Source organism: Dipodomys merriami, unplaced genomic scaffold, assembly GCF_024711535.1.
Source record: "Dipodomys merriami isolate MVZ:Mamm:240054 unplaced genomic scaffold, mDipMer1.0.p SCAF_5, whole genome shotgun sequence".
NCBI lineage: Eukaryota > Metazoa > Chordata > Mammalia > Rodentia > Heteromyidae > Dipodomys > Dipodomys merriami.
The window spans coordinates 14,311,498-14,335,571 of NW_027206068.1; the positions used below are offsets into that span (position 1 = coordinate 14,311,498).

Consider the following 24,074-nt stretch of genomic DNA (forward strand, 5'->3'; position numbering starts at 1 on the left):
GCCACCAGTGTTCAGAATCTGAGTACTTTTAAAAACACCAAATTATATGCTTCAAATAGGTAAATGATATGATATATGAGTTAGTTTTATATCATAATGATGTTTAAAATGTGTAACTAGTAAAATAAGTAATAAAGAAATCCACTTCAAAAATGTAAAAAGCACAAATAGAGTACTCAAATCACTTCTGGAATAGCTCAACATAACTTCCTTCATAAAGTTATATTTTAACTTCAGGGCTAAAAAAGAATGAAGTATCAGTAATCAAAGTATATAGAAAAAGACTTTATGGTTTCAAGAGAGGAAGAGGTGAAAACAGAGTATTTACCTTCCTTCTCCTTCCCTACAGTTAGGACATGAACAAGCAACTCTTCGAAGCCTCTTGCCAGGTTGCACCTCTTGATCGGAAGTCTGCTGGCCTTGCTGCAAATGCACTTGCGTGAGTTGGTCAGGACTAACAGCACCTATCGTTGCATTAGCAATTCCTCCAACTGCCACCGTTACAGGAGCTATAGTAGCTTGCTGGACTTTCACTCCATCTTGTCCTTGCTGCTGACCTAACGAGGAAGGAAAAAACAGAACAGTGTAATGTTTTCTATTCTTATGTATAGACAAAACAAAATTCCATGTGGACAATTTAAAGGTAACAAACTTGTTCTAATGATAGGTGGAATATACAAAAGTAAACTTCCTAAAATGCACTATTCCTACTTTAGTAGCTTAGGTTGCCTCTTTCTCTACTTGATAAGACTATATAAAAGAAAAACATCAGTTTACTTGTGACTTGATTTTTCTCCATCTGGAAAATAAAATTCATGATACTTGCCACATACTTACCTCACTAAAGTGCTATAAGTGAGACTGAGGATGGAAATGTTACATAATACAAAGCATCATTACCATGTCTGCAGTAAATAATATATCTCATTTATAGCAATTAAAATGAAGGAGTCCAAAGGAAGCTAAACAAAAGATGAAGTTGTATGGATATTTTTCATTTCTAAATATCCTTTATTTATTTATTTATTTTGGTCATGGATCTTGAACTCTGGACCTGGGCTCTGTCCCTTAGCTCTTCAGCTCAAGGCACTCTACCAATTGAGCCACAGCGCCACTTCGTTTTCTGGTGGCTAACTGGAGATAAGAATCTCACGGATGTTCCTGCCCAGCCTTGCTTTAAAATGCAATCCTCAGATCTCAGCATCCTGAGTAGCTAGGATTACTAGCCACTGTCGCCCAGCTAAATATCTTTATTTAAGCAAACATCTCTGAGTCATTCTTTTAGTATGCACATAGTTAAGTGTCTTGTATTTTATTTTTTTGAAAGAGGGTCTCACTAGGCTGGCCGTTCAACTCTCAATCCAGTTACCTCAATATTCCTAGTTAAGAGTTTACAGATATGTATCGTCATACATGGTCTAAGTGGATTTTTATGCAAAATTATCAATGACATTATAGGTAGCATTAGAAAAATAAAAGACATCTGGAGTATTATATATAGCCTGTGTTTTATAGCATTCATCTCTCAGTTAGTACATACTAGCCTGGCTTCTTTATTGAGGAATATGAGAAACTAATGTATAACTAAAAAAAATCCTGCATGGCATAATCGTATCTTAAAGTACAACTAGCTGTGCCTTACACTCACTCTTTTTCCCATACTTAATCCCCCATAGGGTGTGTGAATATGAAGTAGGTGAATGGAATGAAAAGAAAACATCAATTCATGAAGAAGTGTTCCTATCTCAGAGATGATATAAGAAATAAATATTGATTGATTCCATGACAAAGAACATACATGCTACATATTATTAACATTAGTACTACAAGGATAAAATATGCTACCAGAAGCCGGGCGCTGGTGGCTCACGCCTGTAATCCTAGCTACTCAGGAGGCTGAGATCTGAGGATCGCGGTTCAAAGCCAGCCCGGGCAGGAGAGACCGTGAGACTCTTATCTCCAATAAACCACCAGAAAACCGGAAGTGGCGCTGTAGCTCAAGTGGTTGAGCGCTCGCCTTGAGCTGAAGAGCTGAGGGACAGCGCTCAGGCCCAGAGTTCAAGGCCCATGACCGACCAAAAAAAAAAAAAAAAAATATATGCTACCAGAAACATATGCTACCAGAAACGCATGGGTGCAGGGTATAAAACAAAAGGGCTTGTTTTAAAACTGCATTTGGAACAGTTAAAACATATGGAACAAATAAGTAAAGACAGCAAAAATTAGTAAGGAAATAGAACATACATTATTTTCTAAATAAAATTAAACCTACTGTTTTCCTAGTCAAAGTAATCTCAACCTTCTCTATGAACCTACAGGACTCTGAACTTTTTGGTGCCACCTGTAGTTAAAATGAAATTACAGCCATGTACAGGAATTATTTTCATGATCTCCCCCACTCCCAACATACAGATAGCAAAAATCTGTAGATGTTTAAGTCTCTTACATAAAATGGCATAATATTTGCATATAAAATATACACAACATCCTCCCACTATTTTAAACAGCCTACATATGTACTACATGATAAATTGTTAGTTGTTATACTGTATTGCTAAGGGAATAATGACACAGTTTTCATCTGTAGTTGGTTAAATATGAGGATATACAACCTGCAAAATGTAAAAATGTGTATCTTGTCATTGCTTTAGTAAAAACAAGATATATTTCAGTTCTTTTATGAAAGTTTATATTTTTGTTCATCTTTGACTTGGCATGATGTGATAACCAGGCAATGTAAATGATATCAGAAGTTGTGAATTCATAACTGTACACTTGGAAATCCTGTTTTCTCATCTCTAAAAAGAGTCACATTGAATTTGGTGAAATTTCTGTCCTCTACCTAATTTAAAGAGTTGTTTCTGAAGATCAAGTTGCTTCAATGCACCTTTGAGTACATATAACTTTCAAATGTTACTTAAAAGATCAGTAAGTATTACCTTGGGTAAAGCAAATTATTCAAACCAGCTGGACACCCAAAGCTCAGTGTTATACATACTCTCTCTATACTCAGTTCTGAATGAGCATTATAAAGTCTTTACAATGTGATCCTTAGGGAGACCAAGTATTTTTCTAAGTTGATAAGTATTCCTTACATCCTCAAGTCATGAGGTATTTTCAATCAATTTTTTTCCAGCAATTGTTCACTCAACAGTTCATCTTCCCTTCCAAATTGCATTATTAACTTAACATGACCTATGCTGTGTTAAAGGACTGCTTAAGGTTCTCTGATCCAACAGATTCCTCCCTACCCTTTGATCATTTCCTTAACTCCAAGCCTCTACATTATGAACACTTATTTTTTCAAGGTTAAATAATTAGACAAATTCTTCAATAAATAGGAGGAAAATTATATTTGAGTTTACATATTTAATCCTCACAGTGGTAACATCTTCACCTAGTTGTCCCATGAACAGCTCAAATTCAATATACTAACATCCATTGATTTACATTGCTACTAATAAGCCATACTAAGACCTGAAAGTATTATTTAGATTCAGTTTTACCAAGCTCTCAGCCTGTACCATGTATTAGCCTTTTCCTTGATCATTGTTTCTGACATTCACCTGGCCCTGAAAAACTCAAGCCTGAATCTTCTTTATCTATCTCTGTATCACTACTTAAGTTTTGTCTCGTTTGCCTTAAATTACCATGTTCTTTTTTATTCCTTATCCACTTCTGAGTGTGAAGTGCCATGAAAGCAGGATTTGCCATTCAATAAAGAAGTTTATGAATACAATGCATCTTGATCAATGTCACACCTCTCATCCTCCCTCATCCCTCTCAATCTTATCTCTTCCCTCAATTTTCTTAGTTTTGAAAAACATGCATCAAATTTTATGACTGCATTCTCTCTATCCTCCCTTCACTTATCTACCCTTCATCCTCTTGATCTCCCTCTCCATTCTTTAGTACCCATTTCCCTAGGGTTTATTTTATTGGACTATAAGCTAGTCTTTCTAAGAAATTATACTGTTTTGAGCTCTCCTCTGAAGGTCATATGCTATGTACACTTGGATAGCACCCCAAAGTGTTTATAAATTAAGTCTGGGCAGGAAGCTTGGCTACACCCTCACTGATATACCAAACACATAATAAATAAATGGAAGCTCCCAAAAAAGGTCAAATATGATAGCTTAAGCCTAGAATCCTACCTACTTGAAAAGGAGAGATGGGGGAAGAGGAGAAATTGAGAAGTGAGACCCAGGACAAAAAGAATTAAACATGAATCCAGCTCAACCAAGAATTGAGACCCAGAGTACAAAGAAATTTACACAAGTCTAGCTCATCCAATGGGTGGGCCTGATGGATGGTACACATTATTACCTAGCTGAAGGAAGTACAATGGCTGAATGCAGTGGCATACATCTGTCATCACTAGAGATGTAGAAAGAGGGGAGCACAAGTAAGAAGATTATAGCTTAGGCTGGCCCAAGCATAAAGTGAGAACCTACCTCGAAAATAACTAAGGCCAACAGGGGCTAGAGGCATGTGTCAAGTGGCTGCCTGCCTGCCTGCCTGACTAGGAAGTTCCAGGCTCTGAGTTCAATCCCTACTACCCCAAATAAATAAGTAAACAGATTAATATATTTTTAAGCTATTATTCATTCAATCCAAGGACTTTGGAGTTAAAAGGTGCTTCTGCAGAGTAGTGCTTACATTTATGTTATCTTTCTATTACCAAGATCACTACCCTAATCCTGGCCCATGGTATTTTATGCCTTTCCTGGCTCAAATGTACCCTTCCAGAAAAGAACAAAAACATGCTGCTGCCAGAAAAATTAAAAAGTGCTGTTCTGATCACAGCGCTTCCATGCTCAAAAACTGTCAATGATTCCCCACTGAGTAAAGTCTGGAAGTCAAAGCACTCAACTACAAGGTCCAGTTCCTGGCTCACAGACTTCTCCTTAATGCCACATTCAATGTACATTTTCTCATGAGTATTACAACAATGCTTTGCTGTATCTGACATCCATCCCTCTTGAAACTCAACTCTGTTTGCTAACTTTCTACCTGCCCAGGAACCTGCTCACTGGTAGCTCATTCCCCAGTCCCCTGGACCTCCCACTTTTAAATACAACTCACATCTAAATTTTTGTAACGTTCTTAAAGATTTATCTGGATTGACACTGTATTTCTAACCTCTCATTTTGTAGTCAAACTACTAAAATTAGGTGTCTTTAACATCAGTCTGCTAAAAATCATGACAGGGTAATAACTTCCTTGTTGGTAAATCCAAAGATACTTTTTCATTGGATTTTCCTCCAACTCCCTTGAGCACTCCCTTGAGTAACTGCTAATCCCATTCTTCCTGAAATTCTCTTCTCACTGTGCCTCACTGATATTGTTCATATCAGTGTTTCTCCTCTTCCTTTGACCACTTCTTCTAAGAAGCCCTGGCCAATCTTTACTGCTCTAAAATTCCTACATTACTCTCCAGGGTGCTGACTTCTCACTTAAACCATCTTTTGAGTGATCTCATCTACTTTCATAACATGTATTGTCATGTATAGACAATGTCTCCCAAATCTGTACCATCTGTTCAAATGTCTTTCAGGAGTGTCACACTCTTCTTGTCATGTGCCAGGGAATATTTCCATCCAGAATGCTCATAGGCAATCTAAGAACCAGACAGATCACTCACTTTCTGAATCTAGGTCTTTCTCAACCAAATAAAAAATTTTAAAGTCCTTCTCGGTTCCTTTTCATCTCTCTCATCCCCCATAACAATAGTAGTTATCATTTTACATCCACAGTAAGGTACTTTACTGGATATTTCACATGAATTACTTCATTAATTCCTCACTTCTCTATGGGCTAAGAATTATTGTCCTAATTCTATAATGGGGAAATAGAAAATCCTGAGAGGTCAGCAAAACACCCTAGGCTACATAACAGATATGACACAGCTGGGATTTGAACCCACATTTAGCTAAATCCAAATCTTTGTACCAGATATACTGATTATATTGATCAGTACACCCCACTGCAACTACCTCTTCAAAATATCTCAAATCTGTCCATTCTCTCCTTTCCTATTGTTCATCAGCGTAGCTCCCTATCACTTTATGCCAGTTTTAGTACTTAAGTCTTCCATGTGTTCACAATGAAGTCAACATTTCCTAGCATAGTGCATAAAGCTTTGTTAATGTAGCTATTGCTTACTTTGACAACTTCATCTTCTGGCATTCCTCTTCAACTCTTCCTATTCCATATCCAGTAAACTATTTCTTTTATGAGCTCGATTGACTTTGGGACTTAAAGGTAATGAGTGGAATCTACCATATTCTTCTACCATCAAATTTTCATTTCTCTTTGTCAGGCAAAAGTCTATCATCATTTTATAGAACTTAATTCTTACGTCATCCCTTTGGGTCATCTTCCCAATAGATTTCGTAAGATTATCTCTGGGTCACATCTCTTCCCTATTCTCTCATAATATAATGTGAATGATCATGATTATGATATTACCATGGATTATATAGTATAGGTATACAGTAAATGTATATTATAATTGCTTTTTGTCTATTTCAATTAAAAAATTGTTCTTCAAGAATTATATATGCAAAGAAAAAGTATGACTCCATTTATTTTCTATTTCTGAAAGTGTTTTGCCTGAGTTTGTTAGACATATAAATCAAGATTAGTTTATATGCTAGAATATGTAGTCACTGTGTTAAAATTATGAGTAGAGGAATTTTTCCTAATTACTCCTTTTTAAAAATTATGCTGAATTGGATCAGCACAAGAGTAGGGAATCTTTTTTTCTGCAGGGGTCATTTGATGTTTATCATATCATTCATGGACCATAAAAAATTATCAGTACAGGTAAACTGCCTTAAGCAGCCAATGAGAAACATGAAAAAAGCATAGATACCTGTCCAATCACATACCAAATAATTTAGAAGTCATTAAGTGGTACACAGGATGCAGGCCCATCCATGGACTAGAGAATAAAATCTTCATTGAGACCACAAATGGTTTTAAGTCAATCAGGACTATGATAAACAACAAACACAAAAGCTATTATATAGGGAAAATAGGTGGTTTGTGGGTATAGTGATACATTCAAAACCTGTTAGTAAAGATGTTAAAATACTTGTTATGTCAATTATAGTGCTGGTGAAAATGTGAAAAAAGTTAATCATTATAGAAACAAATTATGTGTTTCTAGCTAAATGATACCAGAAAGTCTGATAGGAAAAAGCTGTTTGCTCTCTCGCTCTCTTCTGAAACTCTGGTCTCAAATCCCTCTCTGAATGCACTGAACCTATTTATAAAGTAATTTTTAAGCTGGGTGGGGTGAGCCATGCCTTAATTCTAGCACTTGAGAGGCTAAGGAAGGAAGATTACTAGTTAAAGGCCAGTGTGATACACAGCATGACCTCTCCAAAAAACAAAAATAAAAAATAAAATTCAAAATAAAATTCAAACTTTCTTGTTATTATTAACTCCACATTATGGTGGGGTAAACTGAGGATGGACCTTCTTTTTCTTTCTTCTATGCTGCCTGGTGGTAGAAGTATTCCAAGCATCCCTCTGAACAGCAAAGCAATCTTTCTTATTCTTTTTGCTTGTTTTCTTTTTCTGAGTAAGGAAAGTGGGCTAGGTGTAATAGGACAGCTGCATGGCAGGCAGCAAGACATTAGACTGTGAATTACTTACATCATCATTGGGCTGTTTAAAATAATAACTTTTTTGCAAATTTTCCTTTAAAGTCAATAGAGCAGTAAAATTTGAGAATCAAATTTTTTACAGAATTTTATAACCCTTCTGTATGGTATTTTCACAATTTAAAATATATATAAAAATGAAAAAAAATATATATTATAACTTATAAAACCTTTGCTTGACTATTAAACATTTAGGTTATTTCCAAACACTTATGATAAATAACATGACTATATAAATAGTGAGCAACTTAAACAAAAGTACTTTTATTTCTTATGTCCAAAGAATTGAGTCTTCAAAGTTAGGTAACTTGTTCAAATACATAAAGCATTTGCATATGCTTTATACAGATTATGGAATTACATGAATACATATGAGTACATTCATGAACATTTCCATTAGAAATAATAAGATACACACAAGAGAACTTCAGTGAGAGTTTTAAAACATAATAGACCAAAAAAGAAAAATTTGATAGAGCTAGGGATGTAACTAAGTATAAAATGTTTGCCTAGACTGTGTGATATCTGGGTTTGATCTCAGTACTTCAAAAAAGAGACAGAGGAAGGGAAGAAGAGAGTGAGCAAGGGAAAAAGAAAGATGGAGACTGCCATAGAGAGCCAGAACTGTTATTTTCATTGTGGTTTAAAACATAAGTGATTCATGCTAATCTAATATTCTATACTTCCTAAAAATCTAAATCAACTCAGTAAGAGAAGAAATAATAGGTCTATATAAAATAAAGAATTAGTTGGGTGCTGGTGGTGGCTAATGCCTTTAAATCCTAGGTACTCAGGAAGCTGAGATCTGAGGATCATGGTTTGAAGTCAGGCAGATCAAGAAAGTCTGTGAAATTTTTATCTCCAAATAACCACTAAAAACTAGCCAAAAGTGGAGCTGTGGATCAAGTGGTAGGGCTCAAAAGCTCAGGCCCTGAGTTCAAGCCCTAGGATTGGGATACACACATGCCTGCATGCATGCATGGCTTAAAAGTAACAGGGCTTTAAAATATTTTTGTTTTTTTGTTTTTTTTTAATTTGTGAACATATTGTACAGAGGGGTTACAATTACATGGGCAGGATAATGCATACATTTCTTACCAAGCATTGCAGCCTCCTCCTTTGTTTACCCTTCACATCACATGCCTGCATGCATGCATGGCTTAAAAGTAACAGGGCTTTAAAATATTTTGTTAAAAATAAACAATGAGAATTCTAGAAAGTCAACCATTACACTTCAGCAAGATGAACAAATATAAGCTCAACATGAAAAAAATTAAGTTTGCTTCTATATCCACAACACAATCAATTCAAAAAGAAAAGGATATTCCATTCACAACTTCAATAATAACTATGAATAACCACAAAAATCTATTTAATTAGAAATATGAATGATCCTGAAAAAGATTTAACAAAGGACACAATGACCATAATAGAAAGTAACACAAGTTCTCTCATGAAAAGACTGAATCACTATTGTAAATATACTGATTTTTCTACAATCCTTCTAGGAAATGAAAATTTTAAAACTCTAGCTGATTCAAATATTAAGAAAGCAGAACAGCTGGGAGCAGGTGGCTCAAGCTTGTAATTCTAGCTACTCAAGAGGCTGAGATCTGAGGATTGTAGTTCAAGGTCATCCTGAGCAGGAAAAGTCCATATGACTCTTATGGCCAATAAACTACTCAGAAAAAACAAGAAGTGGCACTGTGGTTTAGGTAGTAAAGTGATAACACTGAGCAAAAAAAACTCAGGGACAGTGCTCAGGCAGAGTTCAATCCCCAGGACCAGCAAAATGAAAAGCAGAATGGAGATGTATTACTTTAAAATATGGTAATGCTTTTAGAAGATACAAGACTAAACATACAGTCTAAAATAGATGTATGCACATGTGTGCATATGAATAAATTTAGCTTGATAAAAATTACACCTCAAATCAAAGAGAAAGGAAGAATTTGACTACTGGCTATCTGATCTACAATGAGAGAATAAAAAGCATCCCAAGCTAGGAATCAGTGGCTCATGCCTGTAATCGTAGCTACTTAGGAGGATGAGATCTGAAGATCAAAGTTTGAAGCCAACCCAGGCAAGAAAGCCCAATGAGACTCATCATCCAATGAACCACACATACCTCCCAGAAAAAATGGAGCTGTAAAGTGGCAGAGAGCTAGCTTTGAGCAAAAAGGCTCAGAGACAGCACCTAGGCCCTGAGTTCAAGGCCCAGGACTAATAACAAATAAAAGTGTCTCAATCATACCATTCACAAAATCATTCTAAAAAGATGTTGTTGTTGTTGTTGTTGTTGTTGTTGTTGTTGTTAAGTAACTAGAATTTACAAGTGTGAGCCACCAGTGCCCGGCTCACAGATTCTATTTTAAGGTTAAATGTAGACAAAAACAATAAAACATAAAACAAACATTAGAAGAAAAACTATAGGTGGTCTTAAATAATGCCTAAAAAGTAAGAGAGAAAATACTGATAAATTTGATCTAATTGGAATTTAAATATACAACTCCATCTGACCTCTTGCTTAGTATGTGGAATTATCTTGATTCTTGATTCATTGTATTGACTCTATTGCCTCCTTCAGAACTTATCAAAATCCAAGCACTTACTTCTTCACCATCCTCATTGTTTCATCTTTGTCTACAAACCATTTTTTCTTGCTTCATTATTACAATAGCTTTTTAACTGGTCTTTCTGCCACCACTTTGCTGGAGTCAGTTTGTCTTAATTTGTTACAAGGATTACTTTCAGCTATAAATGCAGATCATGTCATTTCTCTGCTTAAATCCCTCCAATGGTATTCCATTACATTCAGAAGGAAAACCAAAGACTATGTAATTGCCTCCAAGGTTTTACATATACTGGCTACTCATTACTTCTTCAATACCCTCTAACTTACTGAGTCTAAATGATGAGAACACCAAGGACAGTCCCAAATTAAGGTTTTGCACTATGAGCATTCTGCCTAAAATGCAATTATTTCCTTACTTCCTTCAAGTCTTTGGTATAACGCTACTTTCTCAATGTGGCCGACTCTACCCTGACTGATTTGAAATTTCTTCCCACCCCAACAATCTCATTCCCTTTATTTTTTTTATTTTTCTACAGACCACAAAAGGGATATTTATTGTAACTGTTTGGTAACAATAAAAAAATCAGAAAATTATAAATTGGGAAATAGCTAAATTGCTATAGAATAGCTGTACAATGGAATATTCTGTATCAGTCAGAAAGAATCAAACTCCTTAAAGGCATATAGTTATGTGAAAACAATCAAAGCTGCTAATAAATGTTTACTATATTGGTATAATTGAAAACTAACTTAAAAAGGAAACAAAGCTTTGATAACTCATTATTGGTTATATCTATTTTGACTCTAACAGAGCTGAACATTTTAAAAAATGTTCTGTGGGTTATTTGAATATTCTTTTTTAATTCTGTGTTTATGTCCTTTGCCATGTATACACAAAAACTCAGGTCCTTGAGGTTATTAAGTACAGTTGTACTTAATAAATACATTTGTACTTATTGATAACCATTAATCTAGTGTGTTGAAAATACTTTATAGGTATATAAGTTTTAACTATATAGATTAAAATAAAATGAAACATGGGTAATGACCCCTTGTGAAGTCAGATATAAAAGACATTAAAAAAAATTCTGACACCTTAATAACATTCAAACATAAAGGAACATGAAAGGGGAAGTAGAAATAGTAAAAGATAAAGGTGCAATTTTTGTGCATTTCCATCAACTGTTACTACACTTTGATTCTTACGCATTCTGCATCAAACTTTTGAGGTAAGGACAGTTATTAACACTTTCATTTATAGACAAAATAATTTCTTCTGCAAAAAAATGATTTCCAAGAAAAATCATTCCACAATGAGTATCAGGTTACATTTTTATGTAGGTAAGCTAGACCCTCAAAATTGAAAAACAAAACAAAATTTTGTTCATAAACCATTTATAAATTAACCCAACTATTTACCTGTTACTAAGCTGATCAAACTACCAAATCACTGGAAATGCCTATTTAAGTAATAAGACAGTATCAAAACAATTCAACTAAATGTTTATGGCTCTCATTTATTCCTATCACAACCATAAGCAGAACTTAATATATAAAAATGGCATATTTATGTGATATATATACCAACTATAAGCTAGCTGATTTTTTACTGAAACCTTTGCAAAGAAAAGAGCATATAAATTTGAAACAGGCTACAAAAGCTTTGACAGGCATATGACTAGGGTCTTTTGGTAAAGTTGTAGAAAAAGAATAACATTCTAGTAGTGTTTTGCTCTTCGTCACTATGTCAAATAACTGAGAAGAGAACTGAAGAAAGGAAGGATTTATTTTGGTTTGTGGTTTTAGAGGTTTCGGTACATGCATGGACATCTGGCTCCATGTTTCTTGGCTTCTGGCGAGGTAGAACACCATGAGGGACAGCATGGCAGAGGGAAGCTGCTTACCATCATATTTTCAAATCATCATCCTCAGATCTTAGCGTCCTGGTTAGCTTGGATATAGCTGTCAGCTATATCCAACAACCAGCTGGTAAGAGTATATTTAAAAGCATAACCCTGAGACAACATATTGCTTGAAATTGGAAGTAAAAAGATAAATAATCTCAGCACTGGGACATTGAGGCGGAAGGATGGAAAAATTAAAGGCCACAGCCAGTTCAGCCTAGGAAATAAACAACAAAAATCTGCCTAGGGTGGAAGAGATACAATCCAACAGAGCTTAAGTGACTTCTAGTTTAGGAAAGGGAAGTCCTTGTTCATGTATCACACTACCCTCCTACATACAATATAGAGAACAACTGCTATATAAATAATTTGGATTTACTGAATTTACTAAGTAGCTAGAACTGAATTCAACTACTTTATACTTCAATTTTGCCATCTAATGTACTCTTCTAAGACTCAGGAAGTTTATGTAAATTTTCCAGTTACACAGTTTTTCATAAGTATTAAAGTGTAGATGTGAACCTAAATCAGCCTCAATCCAGAGCTCTACATTCTTCTAGTAGAATGAATTCTTTCATTGGGAACTAGGAGTATTATTTGGGTTTTGAAGACCCTAAAGAGTTAGCGTTATACACAGTAATGCTAGCAATTCAGATGTCTTGAGATATTGCATGTAAACATCTGTGAACTAGGGGGGTAAAGAGAACTTTAGTCACTTCAAAACTGCTATCTCGAAGGCTTTTAAATAAAGTTAGAGAGTGATAATAAAAACTATCTAAATTTCACTAGTGATCTGATTTCTACCAGATTCAAGAAAATGTAAGAAAAAAACCCAACATTTTCATATAAAATGAAACATTGAAGAGAAACACCTAAGCAGAATAAAGAAGCAAGCACAGATACTATAAGAAACCAGACACAAATCTCGAACTTTGCCAACACTATTATTAACAATACCCTGACATCACGCGCTAATCTATTTAAGCTTCATGTATACAATGAATGCCTACCAATATTTACATTATAAAAACACACACTAGTGGGCTGGGAAGGTGGCTCAGTGGTAGAGCGCTTGCCTTGCATGCATGAGGCCCTGGGTTCGATTCCTCAGCACCACATAAGCAAAAAGAAAAAATCCAGAAGTGGCGCTGTGACTCAAGTGGTAGAGCACTAGCCTTGAGCTGAAGAGCTGAGGGACAGTGCCCAGGCCCAGAGTTCAGGCCCCACGACTAGACGCCCCCCCCCACAAAAAAAAAAAACAACAAAAAAACAACACACACTAAAAGCAGACATTTAAATAAAAAGATAGGAAAAATAATTCTAGTATTTTTTTCCTGTTTCCTATTTTATAATGCATGGTCTTTCAGAACAATTAAGTAAGGCAAACAGACAAAAGTATTAAAGTTGGTTTTCCATGGGAACTGCAAAAGATCACAGCCAAGTATGCTTAACAGCAGCTGTACTGGTGTGGTTTTAGAAGGTTAAAATTTTATTTGGAGATCTATTGATCTCTCTACCAACCTTTCCTAATGAGGAAAAAAAAAAAACCTATTGGTATTTATTTAGAACTACTGCCTTAAAAGAAAAAAAAACTAACTGGAAGATAATATCCTAGTTATTAGGAAGACCAACTGCAGTCATGGATACAATTTCAATTCTGAGGAAAATGCTAATGAACACATGTTATCATGTGCTTCCACATACTTCACATATACCTCTTGATAGCCTATAGACTATCACTCTAAAATATCCTATGTTCTAAGGCTAGGCTTACTAATTAATTTTGATCATTATTTGTTTTCTCAGATATCTTGGAGCACATGTATGCACACACGTGTGCACACACATACAAATGCACACATACACACACACAAAACACACCGAGAATGTTCCAGTAGTTGAAAAGATTACCTCTAAGATTATAATAAAAGGAATAAAAACTACACTCAAGTTTATGTCAACTTCTTATGTTATAAATCAACATCTACTGAATCTGATCATTTCATATAGGTTCCTAAAACTACAAGTTACAGACTAAATCATATATGTATTTTGACTTCATCAAAACGTCACTTCAGGAAGCCCCACTTTGAAACAGATTAATCATTTAAAGCACAATATATACACCTATGAATTTCTATAAGGAAATTGCTATTAGGAAATTAAAAAACTGGCTAACAACTATTAGAGATTATATAAATACACAGTCATAATGATTTAATTAAATGTGCCTTTAAAAAAAAAAAACAACTTTGGGAAATAGTAGTAGAGACCCAATATTCATGCTGTTGAGATGGGCAAGAACCTAGTGTCACAGGAGGTCAAGTGACATTCATAAATGCCTCATTTGCAAAATGTCACTGGTTAAATAAATTGAAGTATTTAAATGTGTCCCTGCTTATTTTCTAGAGTCCATGTTCCAAAGAAAATCTCTTCTATTTCTTATACTTAATTTGCAGCAGTAATGACTCTATAGTCTCTTACTCGAATAAAAATTTCTTAATGATGATCTATAACGATATTTTGCAATAATAGTTCACATTTTCCCCCAAGATTGTTTGTACAATGCACTGCTCAGGGCTACAAAATTAATAACCGGCACACAAATAAAAGGCTTTAATAACTGTATTTTGACTCCACAAAATTTTGGAGGCTGACACATAAATAATCAAATGCATAAAGCTGTTCCAGTTCATGCATTCAAATCAATTTTCTACAACAAGCATTTATGTATGCCTATCCAGATGAGTAAAAAAGGAGCTAGGAAGAAAAGCTTAGTCAAAACAGACATATACTCCTGGCAACTCAGCTCAATTTATTTTCAATTTATCCAGTAATTGTCAATAATTGCCTCATTTGTATACTATTGTTAAGTTAGTAGACAAAGCACTTCTGGAAACCTTTCCCGATAATCCCAGAAATACGTGAATATTTCCCTTAAACAGAATTTTTAATATATATTTTTATTGTAAAGATACTGTACAGAAGGGTTACAATTACATGAGTAATGAGTGCATTTCCTATCAAGCATTGTTACCCCCTGCTTTGTTTTTCCCCTACCATCCCTTTCTTCCCCATCTCCCCAACTCCTCCTACCGCCCCAACCCCAAAGTTGTAAAGTTCATTATCAACCTATTGTCTTGTACATCTCATTGTTACAATGGGTCAACCTGTATCCTTATTTCAGCATTTTGTTATTTCCCTTCCCCTCCCCTAATAATTAGAAAAATATTTATACAAGATGCAGGACACTGGAATCAAATATAGTGAAAACAGGGTTATACCATATTGGAAGACCCATACAAAAGAAACAACAACAAAAAAAAATCACATAGTACATTATAAGTACATTAAAAAGAACACCAACAAAGATAAGACCTCTTGTGTCCCTATCTTGGGGTTCATTTTGCTTAGCATCATCTTATATGGTAATATGTATATAGGTTTTTACCTTTTTTACCTAGACATATACTAGTTATTGCAAATAAGAGAAACCATGGGACCTATATTTTTTCCAAGTCTTTCCATTTCCTAACAAATGGAGCATTGTCATTCTTTTTGATGGAGGCACAGAATTCCCGTGTGTGTGTGTGTGTGTGTGTGTGTGTGTGTGTGTGTGTGTGTGTGTGTGTGTGTGTGTGTGTGTGTGTGTGTGTGTGTGTGTGTGTGTGTGTGTGTGTGTGTGTGTGTGTGTGTGTGTGTGTGTGTGTGTGTGTGTGTGTGTGTGTGTGTGTGTGTGTTTGTGATCGTTTGGGTAAATGGCCAAAAGTGGAATTGCTGGGTAATAGGGGAGCTCTATATGTAGTCTTTTGAGGAACCTCCATACTGCTTTCCAAAGTGCTGAACAAGTTTACACTCCCACCACCAATGCAGTAGGGTTCCCTTTTGGCCACATCCCCTACAGCATTTTTGTTATTAGATTTCTTGATTATAGCCATTTTAACTGGGGTGAGGTGGAATCTCAATGCTGTTTTGATTTGCATTTTTTTTTCTCATTCATGGGGCCTAAACTCTGGGCTTGGGTTCTGTCCCTTAGCTCTTCAGCTCAAGGCTAGCACTACCATTTGAGCCACAGAGTCACTTCCAGCTTTTTCTGCTAATGTCATGCTGAGGAATGGAACCCAAGGCCTCATGCATGTAAGGCAAGCACTCTACCACTGAGCCACGTTCCCAGCCCTTTGATTTACATTCCTTTATGGCTAGAGAAGTTAAGCATTTCTTCATGTGTCTATTGGCCATTCTATTTCCTCTTCAGAGAAGACTCTCTTTAAGTCTTTAGCCCACTTATTTATCGGGCAGTTGTTTCTTTGAGGATTTGTTGTTGGGGGATTTAATTTTTTGAGTTCTAAGTATATTTTATATATAAGGCCCTTGGTCCATTGTATGGCTAGTGAAGATCTTCTCCCCGTTCTGTGGGCTTTCTATTGATCTTGCTAGCTATGTCCTTTGCCATGCAGAAGCTCTGTAGTTGCATTAAATCCCATTTGTCCAACCTTTCTTTGTGTTTCTGGGTCTTTCTTAAGAAAATTTTGGCCTGTGCCAAGGAGCCCTAGAGTTTCTCCTATTCCTTCCTGTAATGTTTTCAGGGTGTATGCTTTGACTTCGAGGTCTTTGATCCATTTGGAGTTGATTCTGGTGCAGGGTGATATATAAGGATCTAGCTTTAGTTTTCTAAAGGTGTTAAACTGAATTTTTAAGTACATATACATATGTAAAACTAATTAACCCTCACACCACTCATCCTATATTGAACTATAGCATTTAGGAGGGTAGTATTTTTGCTTTTTTAAGGAAAATCTTGACATGTCTATGTGGAATTTTTAATAGTCTAGAAAGTTTTAAGGTATCTTCTAGAACTTTAAAACAGAGAATCTACTCAGAAAGACACCAGTTAGGACAGAGACTGTTTCAATCTTTTGGTGGTTATTTTAATCTCCTTAGAACAAGCTTCCATCAACTGGCCACACTAAGCCTAACACCGATCATGATATTCCACTAAAGGTTTTACAAAGTTTTTCTGTGTGAGCCTCTAATATATCATCCTCTCCGTGTGTGTGTGTGTATTGGTACTGGGGCTTGAACTCATGTGTGTGTGTGTGTGTGTGTGTGTGTATATTGGTACTGGGGCTTGAACTCTAGGGCTTACATTCTGGCTAGGGTTTTTGCTTAGGGATGGCACCCTACCACTTCAGCCATGCCTCCAGTTCCAGCTTTATGCTGATTAACAGAAGACAACAGTCTGCCCAGCCTGGCTAGCTTTGAACAGAGATTTGCAGATTTCAGTCTCCTGAATAGTTAGAATTACAGGTTTGAGTCACTGGTGCTTGCCCTTTTCTCTTTTATTGAACTTTTCTTACGTGTATCCTGCATCTTGATATTTTCACTGTTTACTCATGTATTCAAATATTTAAAGTGTTTGCTTTAGTATTCTCTAAACTCATAGGATTACTACTGTTCTATAGTTTTTTGTGATAATAAAAATGTATTATATCAGTGCTGTCCAATACAGTTGCCTCTAGATAAACGTGGCTATTCGTATTTTGATAACTGAGGGAGTTTGTATGGTTTGTTATGAGACTGGATAGAACTGGGAATTGAGCATAGGGCATCATGTAGGCTGGGTAAGCACTCTAACATGAGGCAGTCCATACCCTAACCCTTTCTTTGTAGTTTGTTTTTTCTAGATAGCATCTTTCTAACTTTGTCTAGGCTAGCAGTGAACTCAAGATCCTCCTGCCTCTGTCTTCAGACTAGCTAGGATTAAGATGTATATATACAATTATGCATGGTAGAAGTAAATTTTTAATTTTAGTTCATTTTACCTTAAAAAGCCACATATGGCTAGTGGCTGAATAATACAGTTCTTAGGTTTTATCAAATGATTCAAATATAAAACTCATTGTACTTTACTTAATACTTTCTCTCCAACTCACCTTTACAACATTCTATAACACCTGAGATTTCTCTTAGCTACTGACATATCCTGTCTGTTTCTGGAAAATCATTTTTCTTGACTCAACTTTCTCCTTTTGGCACTCAAGGATTGGGTGAGCTTTTAAATTTAGTTGTCATCCAACTGAAAAGTTTCCTTCCTCAATTTTATATTCTATTGCAATTTCAATCGTGACCTTATGTAGAAGACCTCCAATCTAGAATGCTAATTCTGATCCCTACCCAAATCCAATCTCCAAATATAAACTAAATTTCAAGTAAAACATTTTATTATAATTTTAGACAATAAATATCAAATTTCAGTTACATACGATTGTCTTTCTCTTCTAGTGTCATTTCTTACAATGATAAAACCCTCTCATGGTTATGCATGCTCAAACTTTCAAAAATTACCCTTAAAATTATTTTTCTTCTCTGTATTATTAAGAACTCAGGAAAAAAAATCACATACTTTGACTTCAAGTTCAAATTTTTCTTTACAAATATCTAGCAAACACTATGGTCCAAAATTGTTTTCCCTGTTTGTCCTATGTTTGCTTGACAATAAAACAAACATTACTGTGAATCCCTTCTCTTATGCCTCAAAAAGTATACAAATTCACACATTTCTTTAATAGCTTGTCATTTATCCTTGGTCTGACACTGTCATTCTAAAATCAGGCTTCTATCAACACCACCAACTTCATCATCTACCATTTCCTCAAAATCTCCACTACAGTCTATCCCTTCCTGAACTTCCTCCTCTTTTGCATCTGTTGCTTTCTGAGCCTACGATCACTTTTATTGTATGTGCCAGGCCTAGGGCTTAAACTCAGGGCCTGGATATTGTCCCTGAGCTTTTTCACTCAAAGCTAGCACTATACCACTTGAGCCATATCTCCACTTCCAGCTTTTTGGTGCTTAATTGAAGACAAGAGTCTCATGCACTTTCCTACCCAAGGCTGGCTTCCAACTGTGATCCTCATTTCTTAGCCTCCTGAGTAGCATGAGCCACTGACACCCAGATTCCTTTTTTATTCTTGTTAGGCCTCTCTTTTTCTTTTTTCTTTTTAATTTAATTGTATTTTTTTTGTGAACATACTGTACAGAGGGGTTACAATTACATGGGCAGGATAATGCGTACATTTCTTATCAAGCATTGCAAGCATCCTAGGCTTTATGAAATCTTTGATTCCTGCTGTGGCTCTCAGTGGCTTCATCCTACTTTTTTATTTTTTTCTGTGCTGGCTCTGGGGTTTGAATGAAGGACTTGAGCACTGTCCCTGAGCTTCTTTTCCTCAAGGACAGCTCTCAACCACTTGCCACATCTCTACTTCCAGCTTTTTCTGTGATTAATTAAGAATCCCACAGACGTTTTTTCCCAGGCTAGCTCTGAACTGTGATCTGATCTTAGCCTCCTGAGTACCTAGGATTACAGGCATGAACCACCAGTACCCAGCTTCATTCTACTTTTAATTTAATAATTTTACCTTTAACCACTTACTTTACATTTAGTATATACCATCATGTATTATTCCTAGGCACTACCTTTATCTTAGTGACAATTCTGCCTCCTCAACTAGGACATAAGCTTTTAGAAGGCAGTCTTCTGTTTACTGCCATCCCACCCTGAATGTGCCCGGTCTCATCTGATCTTGGAACCTGAACAAAATAGTATTTGAATGAGAAAAGGCAAAGGCTTCCATTTTTATATTTGTAACATAAAGTCATGGTGGCACACAACTGCAATCTCAGAGGCTCAGGCATGGGGATTATGAGTTCAAGGTCAGTCTGGGACAAAAACAACACAACAGAAGCCTTAGCCTTAACTATCATTATAGAAGAAACAAAAGAGGTGGAAGTTACATGAAAAAGATTAACATCAGCAATCAGGGACATTAACAATTTAATGGGTAGAACAGGAAATAAGGGGAGAAAAGCAATCTGAAATGACAGCAGAGGCTATGGACAAAGGAAATCATAGAATAGAGCATTAATGAACTAACCATTTAAAAACAGAGCAATTTATCATAATATTCATTAAGCGACTTTTAGAATTTTTTTAAATTAATTTATAGGTAGTTCATCCAAGCGAGCAATGAAAATACAAGTGTAAAACATACAGTTTATGGTTGTCTAATCAACATTTTTCCCCAACAGTGGTATCTAATGTAATGAAGCCTGATATTTGTAACAAGAAAAGGTGGCAGCTTATAAGGGAGGGAGGGGATATAAAAACACCTAAAATATTACAACAGCTGCCTTCATTTCACACAAGCTTATAGCTGACTGTCCTGTGCTGGAAATACAGAAGTGACACTCTTTAGTAAGAGGGTACAGTATGCCCTGTCAGTTCTTAGGGTCATAGCTTAAAATAGCTGAATAGTTTAGGGCCAAGGTAGGCTAGTCCAACACTGTTGTGCTGTCATGGAGCAGTTTAACCCCACAGATGGCAATTTTAAGATATATCTTGAAACAACAGATTAAGCAACTAGGAAATACTAGCTTTTTAACTTTTAAGTGTAGATAAACTAGCCCCAGATTTTCTCTAAAAACTTAGAGGGGGACATGGGGAGGGAAATCATTCTTACCAAAGAACCATTTTCTATTTTCTACTATACAATTGAGACTTACTTTCAATTAAGAATTCAGCTCCAGTTACCACTTTTTACTTCCAATTAACATGAACAGAGTATGAGAACATATATGAGGGAAGCAGAGTAATTATGTCTAAGTATATTTTTTTTCTCAGACACAACAAATTAGGGAGAGGTCAGAAAATAGATAAAGAAAAGGTCTGATTCACTTACCTGATTAATTCATAGTATGACTTTTTAAAAAATCCTTATTTATAGAAACAAATCTTGCCAGTGATGGAAAAGAATAATTTAAATAATTTAGAGAGGCATTCAGAGAAGGAATGAATTCCACTGTAAAATTATAATCAGAGCTTGATCTTTTTAAACAAAGAATATCGACATTTCCTCTTTTAGATAGTTATTAAAATTTTGCAACTTGGAAGTATTTTGTTCTTTTAATTGCATCATCACAATAAACCTTCAAAGCTTATGGCCATATTACTCTTCTAAAAATTAGTGGCTCATTTCATTAACTGTTCATAGCTAATACAGATTTAAAATATTTCCATATAACCATGGCTTATGGCAACAAATGAAAAATGAATGATACTAAGCAAAAAACAAGTAATGAATAGAAAAAAATGTGTGTACTGCTACTTGCTTAAATAACTGAAGGGTGTAATTATTATTTTGTCATCTCTTAAAAAAACTCAATGTACTTTTATCTGCTTGGGTAGACAGATGATCAGTTCATGATTCAAGCATATTTTGAGCTAGCTTACCCTTGATCATCTTGAAAAGGAAAGGAATAGGTCAAGCATTCTTCCCTGCTCTCTACCCCCAGGGTTTCAATTCAGGGCAGATACTCTACCACTGAGTACCCAGCCCCAAGCATTTTATTATTTCTAGAGCAAGCAAATACAGGTTGGGATGCCTTTTCTAAAATGCTCAGGACCAGAAGTGTTTTGAATTTCAGGTTTTGTTTTTTCTTTCTGATTCTGGAAATGTTTCATATACACAATGAGATTCTTGAAAGTAAGACCTAGGGTCCAACATGTAATAACTTTCATATTCACTTTCTTCATGTAGTCTAAAGCTAATTTTATATAGTATTTTCATTATGTCTGCATTTTCAGTGACCTGTCACAAGATCAGGTGTGGAATTTTTCACTTGCTGCATAAAATTAACACTCAAAAAGTTCCTAATTTCTTTTTTGGAATAAATATCCAGCATTAAAAAAAAAAAAAAGAAAGAAAGAAAGAAAGAAAGGCTTCTACTACAGAGTATCTTGAGTTTTTGATTAAAGATTCTATAAAGATTACTATAAATTCAGTGAGAGACTTTAAAGCAAAAAAAAAATTTACATATATTTTGTAAGAAACCTGGAAAGTTGCTATGTTCTTCCAAAGAACACTATCAAATTTAGTTTCAGCTGGGTGTCAGTGGCTCACACGTGTACTACTATGGAAGGCTGAGACTGGAGACTAGGTTCAAAATCAGCCCAGGCAGAAAAGCCCATAGACTCCACTTCTAGCAAAAAGCAAGGCTTAAATGGTGGAGTGCCAGTATGAGGAAACAAGCTAAGGAAAGCATGAGGCATGAGTTCAAGTCCCTGAACCAGCAAAAAAAAAAAAAAAGTTTTAATTAGGAAACAAAGTAATTTTTAAACTTTAAAGAATAAATCTAACCAGATTTACATAATCTAGCCTATGGTAGTTTGTGGTCTGTGTGAGTATCTAATGTTTCAGTATGCACAACTGTAATCCTAGCTACTCAGGAAGCTGAGATCTAAGGATCACAGTTCAAAGCCAGCCCAGGCAGGAAAGTTCATGGGACTCATTTCCAATTAACCACCAGAAAACCATAAGTGGCGCTGTGGCTCAAAGTGGTAAAGCACTAGCCTTTAGCAAAAGAGGTCAGGGACAGCATGTAAGGCCCTGAGTTCAAGCCCCACGACCAACAAACAAACAAAAAACTAAACCAAAACAGAAGGAAAAAAACCTGTATAATGTAATTTTTATTTGCAGTTACAAAACATGAAGTTACTATAAGTTACCGGGAATGTGGCTTATTGATAGAGTGCTTGCCTAGCATGCATGAATACCTGGGTTTGATTCCTCGTTACCACATAAACAGAAAAAGTCAGAAGTGGCGCTGTGGTTCAAGTGGTAGAGCATTAGCCTTGAACAAAAGAAGCTCATAGACAGTGCCCAAGCCCTGAGTTCAAGCCTCAGGATTGGAAACAAACAAAAAAGATAAGGCAGACAGACACTGTTAAATACAATCCAATTTTAGAATAATACAGAATACTAAATTTTGGAAGTAGCACTGTGGCTCAAAGTGGTCGAGCACTAGCCTTTAGCTAGAGAGCTCAAGGACAGTGCCCAGGTCTCAGTTCAAGCCCCACAACTGACCAAAATAAAAAAATAAAAGAATACTAAAATTTTCATGTCACCAGACAAAATACAAAATAATCATATTTTATTCAACAGAAAAATCAAAGCATTCCAAATATGAGCTCTCAAGTTTCTATGTGCTTATTTACTATAGTTCACATATTAGTCCTTGAAATAACTTGATACATTTTAGATTAAGCCCATATAGTTATGGAAAATTGAATTAATATAAGTTTTTAATAAAGCTACTCAATAAAATATTAAGTACCAACCTTATGTACGCACATTAAGGGAAGCCAAGATTATAAGGGCACTAACCATGTACTAGTAGTAGTACAATAGACCATTACTGAATTAAGTCCCACTTATGGGTGTATATTTCCATTACAAAAACTAAGAGTTACAATGCCTGGTGCTGATTGCTCAGACCTATGTAATCCTAGCTACTCAGGAGAAGTAGCTCAGGCAGAAAAGTCCATGAGTGGGCTGGGAAGGTAGCTCAGTGGTAGAGCACTTGCCTTGCATGCTCGAGGCCCTGGATTCAATTCCTCAGCACCACATAAGAAAGAAGAAAAAAGCCGGAAGTGGCGCTGTGGCTCAAGTGGTAGTGCGCTAGCCTTAAGCTGAAGAGCTGAGGGACAGCGCCCAGGCCCAGAGTTCAGGCCCCACGACCGGACCCCAAAAAAAAAAAAAAGAAGAAGAAAGAAAAGAAAAGTCCATGAGACTCTTATCTTCAATTAATTACTGAAAAAGCCAGAAGTGAAGCTGTGCTCAAAGTGGTAGAGCACTAGCTTTGAGCAGATAACCTAGGAAGAGTACCGAAGGCCCTGAGTTCAAGACCCACAACTGACAAAAACTGAAACGTGGATATGATCATATAAAATGATCCTTACTGAAAAGAACTGCAAGAAATGGAAACAAAAGGGTTTTTTTAATCCTACTGTTTGTAGTTAATGCTTTTCTCTTTCCTTCTTTTTTTTCTTTGGTTTATTCCCTGTTGTCACTGATTTTTTAT

The 24,074-nt window shown here is 35.7% G+C and overlaps 1 protein-coding gene across 3 annotated transcripts in view; it reads right to left on the reverse strand.

Annotated features, from left to right (window-relative positions):
- Positions 1-24,074, reverse strand: part of Sp4 (Sp4 transcription factor) — an 81,506-nt gene that overhangs the window by 28,899 nt on the left and 28,533 nt on the right. For all 3 annotated transcript variants that reach the window (XM_069996116.1, XM_069996115.1, XM_069996114.1), the window contains exon 4: positions 329-557. In XM_069996116.1, the coding sequence (XP_069852217.1) occupies positions 329-557 (229 nt within the window). The remainder of the gene's footprint in view (positions 1-328; positions 558-24,074) is intronic.